This window comes from Cimex lectularius, unplaced genomic scaffold, assembly GCF_000648675.2.
Source record: "Cimex lectularius strain Harlan isolate CLEC.00 unplaced genomic scaffold, Clec_2.1 scaffold158, whole genome shotgun sequence".
Lineage (NCBI taxonomy): Eukaryota > Metazoa > Arthropoda > Insecta > Hemiptera > Cimicidae > Cimex > Cimex lectularius.
This window is the reverse complement of record NW_019392744.1, coordinates 167,472-175,609: the sequence shown is the minus strand read 5'-3', so window position 1 is coordinate 175,609 and position 8,138 is coordinate 167,472. Positions and strand designations below refer to the sequence as shown.

At 35.3% G+C, this 8,138-nt stretch overlaps 1 protein-coding gene across 1 annotated transcript; it reads left to right on the top strand.

Moving 5' to 3' along the window:
- The first annotated feature begins 199 nt into the window (after positions 1 to 199).
- On the top strand, positions 200 to 4,520 carry LOC106665413 (ADP-ribosylation factor 2). The gene is made up of 5 exons (XM_014391825.2): positions 200 to 511; positions 941 to 1,021; positions 3,745 to 3,926; positions 4,000 to 4,125; positions 4,207 to 4,520. The coding sequence occupies exons 1-5, from the start codon at positions 445 to 447 to the stop codon at positions 4,291 to 4,293; spliced, it is 543 nt and encodes a 180-aa protein (XP_014247311.1). The 5' UTR covers positions 200 to 444; the 3' UTR covers positions 4,294 to 4,520.
- Positions 4,521 to 8,138: the final 3,618 nt, after the last annotated feature.

Below are 8,138 nucleotides of genomic sequence, written 5' to 3'. Positions count from 1 at the left end.
TCATCTGAAATTTTCTTTCCCTCCCCAGACAATTATTGGATATAGTGGTGGATTTTCTCCTGTTCGAATCGCATCTCAGGGCTAAAAGAGGGCAAGGAATCGTTGGATCCGCACATTTGATGGACTGTGGAATATGCATGTATTTCAAGTGGCAGGACTGATGCCGGAGGACATGACCTAAAGCCGACCCGACATTAATACGTGTTATTATTCAGTGCGTAACCTCCTTGTCGAGTTTCGTCTCGTCCGAGTACTCTGCACGATCACCCGACTCGAGACGGTTAGGCCTAACTCGGCTGAAAATCGTCTTTTCGTTCGCCGTTTCACTCCTAAAGATTTCCCTTTGAGCCGAGACGATTAATCGGCCGGTCAATTTGAAAGACACGATTTTCATGTTATCCGCATCCAGCTGATAATAATTCGGTATTTTGTACCTTTATAGAAATGGGCCTGACGATATCCAGCGTTTTGACTCGCCTGTTTGGAAAGAAACAGATGAGGATTCTCATGGGTAAGGTACAGCCGTCGTTATCGCTATTCGGCACTTTTTTTCCTATTCTTGTCTTTTTTAAACTTGTTGCCTGTCTTTTGTCCCAGTCTCTTATTGTTAGAGAGGAGTGAGTGAGTGATTGAGAGAGATAGAGAGGATGAGAGAGTGAGTAACTAGAAGAGAGTGAGAGGGAGTCAGTAAGAGGGAGAGAGAGTGAGTGAGATAGTAAGCGATAGTGAGAGAGAGTCAGTGAGAAAATGTGTAAATGAGTGAGAGTGAGTGAGTGAATGTATCATTCATTAATGAATGATCTATTTATTGATCACGCAAGATTTGGTTTCAAAGACCAAAAAAGTGAGAGAGTAAGGTATAGCCATCGTGATTGTTGTTCGGCACTTTTTTCCTCCTATTATTGTCTTATTTAAACTTCTTATCCGCCTTTTGTTCCAGTTGGTTTGGATGCTGCTGGAAAAACTACCATCCTGTACAAGTTGAAGTTGGGAGAAATTATAACAACTATACCCACGATCGGTAAGTCGACATCAACGAATTCTTCATTCTTTTATTTATTGCAGTATCATGTCTTTAGGGCTTTGTTCTTCGACGTTCTATTATTTGACACGTTTGATTATGTTATTTGATGCGTTACTTTGGTACTCCAAACGCTCCAGTAATCTGATTGGGGAAAAAATGCATGAAATCAGAATTTTAAAGGAGTGGGTAATAAGATAAAAAATAAACTTCTGTTTGGGATAACTTTTTTAATTGTGGTTTCACACATTTTTTAAGTAAATAAAACAACCTCTAAAAAATGGTAGTAAATGTGGTTAATCAAATATAAAATTTTGATTGGTATATGCTCCTTAACCGTATTCTATTATATTCAAATAATTTCATTCTTCCTTATCTCTTGCATCAGTTTTTATTTTAATATTATTATTATTTATTTATTTATTTTTGCTCGGAATCATTTCTATTTTTTATCCTGTATTTTATCCTATCTGTTTGTAACACTTTTCCCTGTAAACAGGTTAGTCAGTCAGTGGAATGAATCAAATAAGATGACGAAGATCAGTTAGTCAATGAATTATTCATGTTAATCATTCACTAAGATTTCCATCATTTTATTCAATACTAAATATTTTTTACTCAGAAAGCATTTTACATTAAAGATAAGACTTTTTTTTTCCAAGATCTACAATTTTCCCAGTACTCAGTTTGACAAGATATCACTTACACAAACCTGAGATATCGATCAGTGAATCAAACGATAAACTGATTCTCTGAATTCGCCATTTGCTGGTTTACTACTAAATCTTTATTCTAGCCTACATAGATGAAATTATTCTGATAAAACTCCAGTTTAAACAAAACTTATTTTGTAAAAATTCACCTCTTGAAAGAGAATTCACAAGGACTTATGAAAAATCTTAGCATAGGTGAAATAAAAGTCTTACAGTAACAAAATGTAAAAATGTATGATTCTTCCAACACCTGTTGTGACAAAAACTCCTTGCATACTTAACATTTTTTTGATTTATTATTGAAATGGTAGTGTTAAATACTCAATAATTACAGATGGACTTTTTAAGTTTTAACCTCATATAAATAGAGTTGGTTTTATTTGGACAAAACATTTGTTACTATGAATTGTCAGGTTAGGTGCTTCTGCAGTCTAAATTAATGAGCTTCCAACAGCTTTTAACAAAATATCATACAGTCATAATTAAAATATGACAATACAACAAACTAACACTTTACAATTACGGTATAGTTCAAATATCAAATTTTTATGACCGGAACTCGTAATCACTGAAAATGTATTATATCACAGACCAGAAAACTCATGCTTTTCATACTCAGAAATTGTGTTTAGAGGATTGTTAACTAAGGTGTCCTACAATTTGTATGACCTTTTTCTTTGGCATTAACCACTTTGTCAAGTTAGTAAGAACTGTTTGATACCTTGGTTATTGCATAATGGCACTAGAAGGGCATTATGCTTCCTTGCTTGTGACCTCTGTAACCTATATATACCATCTTTTAATGTATAATATACATAACTGGGTGAGTCATTATACCCTGTTTCTTAAACAAAGGTTTTCAGTGATCGGTTTTTGCTTGTGAAAAATGCCTCATCTTTAAAATCACTTTTTCAGCATACAATCCATTTGCCCATACCGATACACCATACGTATTTGTATTGGAACTGTGCTGACCCTAGACCTCAGGGGAGTTCACCGCTAGGCCTGTTATACAGCTGGTCGCTAGTATGCTTAAGCCAGATGTTTGGAGATCGTCACTTCCCAGCTAATGGGGTTAGGCTTCAACGGGGGCTTGTAACAGCTAGGTCATTTCAGCTCCCAATGCGTACAAAATATATGCTAGCCAAACGTAACTAACAACAATAATACATTCATACAAAGAAATATGTTCACACCTGTGTACATTGTACTTATTCTGATTAGTCGGTGGAGTGCTCGATATTCTTCCATCAATCTACCTATTCACAAAGTAATGCTAATTTAATTAGGGTCAATGGAGTGCTTTCATAATTTCACCATAGTATAGTAATGCTATATTTCACCATGAGCTCCTCACCACTTACACTAATAAATACATACAAACAAAACACATAAAACGTGTGTGTGTGTGTGTGTGTGTGTGTGTGCATATATAATTAAAAAAATCCACACCCTCTAAAAAGTTGAATAGGGGACCCTGAAACTTGCTACTGTGCCTGAGAACCATTCTTAAAATTGGCGGCATGCCTAAATGCTCTCTGTAAGTAGGCAAGGCATGACAAACTTCTATTATGTGAGACATATCAAGCAACCTTTATCTGTATAAGGGGCACACCTGCATAGGCTTTGGCCCAGGAGCAGGTGCCCGTGTATGACCAATTCTTAGTCAAGTAAGGATTATTTCTTGTTTCTGGCTCAGGTTCTCTGGGGGGGGGGGAGCTATCTAAAGGTTGGGCTGTCAACATGCAAGAGCCTCTAGGTCAACCTGGCCCGCTGATGTTGCCATCTTTCTATTATCATGTTCATTTCCACTCGCTTAGCGTCAGAGGGCCAGATCATGATTGTCCGGTCGGGAGGGTGGTGCTTTTGCTGCACATATATTTATATTCTTAATGTCTTATTGCTTACATTTAGTTCATATAGATTAACAGCTCAAAATTCTGTTTTAATGTTTAATAATAATATATTTGTATAGTTTTAAGTAATAACTTGGTTTTGATCTTTGTACAGGATTCAATGTAGAGACTGTGGAGTATAAAAATATATGTTTCACTGTTTGGGATGTTGGTGGTCAAGATAAGATCAGGCCTCTGTGGCGACACTACTTTCAAAACACACAAGGGTTGATATTCGTAGTGGATTCAAATGATCGTGACAGACTTTCTGAAGCAGAAAAAGAGCTTCAGAATATGGTAGTTAAATTATTGACTGGCTTTTTTTTAAATGTTAAATATTTGATTTGTTATAATTAATTGTTGTATTTAGTTGAGGGAAGACGAGTTACGTGATGCTGTGCTGCTTGTTTTTGCCAATAAACAAGATCTTCCAAATGCAATGAATCCTTCAGACTTGACTGACAAGTTAGGCCTCAACCATTTGAGGAATCGTCAAGTTAGTAGACTGAAAAACACTTTATTAGCAAGTCGTCATAATTCAAATATATATATATAATTTTTTTTGTTTTTGTTTTAGTGGTACATCCAATCGACTTGCGCAACTCAAGGACATGGGCTATGTGAGGGTTTAGATTGGCTTTCAAACGAATTGGCTAAAAAGTGATTTGGTGATCATTAACAAAAATATTAATGTGCTACCTAAAACTGTGTGAATTCCGATTTGTAAATCTTTATAAGAACAAGCAACATTCCCGAATACCATCTTTTCTATTCAAATGTGAAATAAAGGCCATTCTTTTGTACAATAATTGTGAATCCATTGTACATACAGTCATTACGATTATGTATTTCTTTGAAAGTTAATAAATGAAAAATTGTCATAAGTTTTAATCCAATTAAGTTTAATCAGTTCCTTGGTTTAAGATAACATAGGAAGGCAGGCATTCTACTAATTAGTTATTTTTTAAATATCTAATTAATCTTATTCAGTCTTCAGGAAGGGCTACATGTTTATATTAATTGTTATTTTATTTTTTAAATTAAGGAGCATCAGATTTTCTTGTCCTGTTGCAAATATTTATGTATTATTGAATATGAGGTCTTAATATGTTGATATTTAGTATCGTATTTTTATTTTATGTATGAAAATGAATGCTTTTATTGTTTCGTATTCTCACTTTTTGAAAGAATTTTTCATACAATATACATATTAACAAATTTTAGATTATATATATTATTACAATGTTATAAAAAAATCAAATTAAAAAAATTATTATTCAAAAAAATTATTGAATAATAATTGGAAGTTTTGTTTGGATAATAAATTATTTTTTTTGGTAAAATTTCAACTTTTAAATTTTTGTTCCCCTTGTTACTACATTTAGGGATAAAATTTATCAAGTGTGTTGATCAGGTTAAGACCTAAGGGGAAACGGTGGGGAAAAAATTAATAAACATTTTAAATAATTATTAACTTTTTTACTGCAAATGAGAAGTAAGTAGGCTTTTAAAACTGGCTAAGGAAGAGAATAATGAGGGAACAGATTCTCAGTGAATCCTTTTGTGCTCAAAAGATATGTTGAGTGTTAGTACGTAGTTGTCTTGGTACCTATAAGGCGACGATGCGGCAAAAGCAAGGACAGCTCACACTCCAGATCTACCTGTGATTCAACCCACTGATCCTAAACAAGCATTAAAGAATTCTGAGAAGCTTTTGCGCATCAAGAGTCTGATTGGTAGGTGGCCCCTGGAGAATCTAACCCAAGAAGGATCATCCTAACTTGACTCAAAATTTACTTTTGAGCCAAAGACCAGAATACAGAAAAACATTGATCAATGTGAGCTTGATTGAAGGTTGCCATTCCTTGGCTCCGTATAACTATGCTCAAGTACGGCAAGTTTTGGTTTCCCTATTCCAATTTCTGGAGTAAGCTTGAGCAGTTCTGTATATCCTATTATTTTATATGTATATATTGGTATGGTATGGTAGAAAATGATACTAGGAAGCGGGGTTTGTACTCCCCAGACTGCAGCCTTCTGGCTTATTGTACCTTTCTAGTTGCTTATTTCAGTCAATAGACTAAATCCTTCTTCTTAGAAGTATCAGATCATTGACTGTTGCTACTGCAATTTGATTCCCTAAGTTTTTCCGTATGTTAGGTTAAACCTCCATTGAGCTGTTGCTTTGCATTCGAAGATGATATGAGTGGCTGTTTCCTCCTCATTACATAATCTGCAAATGGGATCATCGCGTATATACCCATGTTGTGTAGATGTTTTCTCAGATGCCACTGACCGGTTAGTAGTCCTACCACTCCTCTGAGTTTGGCCCTTTTCAATTGCAGCAGTGTTTTTGCCAGCCTCGGTGAGAGTTGTTTCATCATAAGTTTACTATATCTAGCACCGCTAGAGTTTATCCACTCCTTTTGTTTTGCTTGGATCCATTCTGTGTTGGAGGATTCTATATTTGTTTTTGTTATCCCAAGAATAGGTTTGGGGCCTATGTATGGTCTTGCAGATCCTCCTCTGGCCAGTCTGTCTGGTTTCTCGTTACCCAAAATTCCCCTGTGCCCTGGCACCCAAGATATATCAGGTTGTTGTGTTTCCCCAGGTTTTGGAGATTTTGGATGCATTCACTGACTAATTTTGATGTGATTCTTTTACATGCTAATGCTTTAATGGCTGCTTGGCTATCTGATCTTATGAGGATTTTTTTTGTCAGTGTAACCTCTTTTAAGATTTTCCAGGGCACAAGCATTGATGGCATGTATTTCCGCTATATGTATATATTAAATTTGGTGATAAATGTCTTAACTGATTTGTGATAATATGTGTCTCACTAGGTATTGTATGTATATTTTTTATATGCATGATGAAGGGTGATAGAGGAATATCTAGTACGACTTCACGCTACTTGAGTGAAAGGTATGTAAATAAGAGGGAACATATTTAAGAATGGGTGAGAGTGAGCATGTTTAAGTTAAAATGTTATCTATTGGGGCTGAAATAACCTTGTTAGTCTATAGATTGAGCAAGTTCCCAAAGGTTGTGACCATCTTTTGACTGCCATCTGGTACCATTGCAAAGACTGGACTGGGTGGGTTAATGTTTCTAAGAAGAATGATAGGGACACCAACCTTCAAATTAATGATGTGTGGTGGCATCCAATGTTTCCAATGATTTTTTATGCCCATTGTGCATTCATACCAAATATTGCATTGCTGAAGTATTTTACTCATTGCTGATGCTTTTGAAATGTTGCAAGCTGGGGTTTCACTGTTTTGTATATTCATTGGCAATTTAAGTGCTGAATGTGCTGACAACCATACAAAAAGAGTTGACACAATTCCAGATGATGTGATTGCCAATGCAATATTTGTGCATTGGTTGCCAGTATAATTGGAATAAGAAATGTTTTTCCTTTGCCACCCAGCACATGCAAGAATTCCACCAGTCATCATTTTTTATAGGCATTATCGCATCATAAAACATGTTTTTGGTCTTGAAGCAACTTTTGAAATTTGAATGGTAAAAATATATTTAATTCATTGATCATTTTCACATTGTAATTCAGTATCAAATATGTTATTGTTGATTGGGTGATGTATTCCCAGTTGTGAAAATGCATTATTAAATCAAAATTAATGCTTCATTATACATTTCTGGTGTGAATTGCATGTCATGATTTTAATATTTTATGGTCAATGTTGAATGCCTTTAGTCATAAAGTCTGTATATTTTCCCTTAATTCAATTGGATTTGATGGTTAACGTGTTGATTTATTAATTATGTCTGCAAATAAAGCGCGTGTTTGTTTTGGATGAGCAGAAATTGTCAAATCAGCTAATGAACCATTGTGCATCGTTTTCGAGTAAATTCAATTTTTGACAGGCTTAACTGTACGTTGCTTACAGACAACCATAAACGTTTCTTAAATTTTGAAATGTTGATGGTCCTCAAACGTTTACCAATAATAAACACAAATAATAACATTCTGGAGGGGCGTCAATGGCCGCAACGGTTTGTAGATGTAATTTCAGTGTATAGTATACTGCATCCTTTAAGAGCTATTGTATCCCCCGTGCTCTGCCTAAAGCACATCGGTGAGTCCTATTTCATCAAGAAACTTGATTAATAGGCCTGGTTTCAGTGGTTGAAGCTCTTTTATGGTCACATTATACATCCCAAAACATTTCCTCCTGCGGGCTAGTGTAGCTCCGCAGTTTGTTAGTAAATGTGTTGGTGTCTCTTCTGCCTCCTTGCAGAATCTGCATGTGCCATCTTGGATTATTCTGATTTTCTTTAAGTGTTATTTAATCTGCAGAGTCCTGTTAGGAATCCTATTAGGATTCACAGTCTGTTCCTGCTTCCCTTGACACATTCTGTAATTTCTTTCCTACCAAAATTGGTTAGAAGATTCTTGGATTGTCTACGTCCAATGAGTGAATTCCAAAGTTCCCTCATTTTCTTTTTGTCCTTCTGTCTGAGATATTCGTTAATAGTGTGGAT

Excerpts from the sequence above, each read along its gene's own strand:
- LOC106665413 (XM_014391825.2), top strand. The coding sequence starts at position 445 with ATGGGCCTGACGATATCCAGCGTTTTGACTCGCCTGTTTGGAAAGAAA. Across the intron at positions 1,022-3,744 it reads AACAACTATACCCACGATCG|GATTCAATGTAGAGACTGTG; the intron begins GTAAGTCGACAT and ends ATCTTTGTACAG. Across the intron at positions 4,126-4,206 it reads ACCATTTGAGGAATCGTCAA|TGGTACATCCAATCGACTTG; the intron begins GTTAGTAGACTG and ends TTTTTGTTTTAG.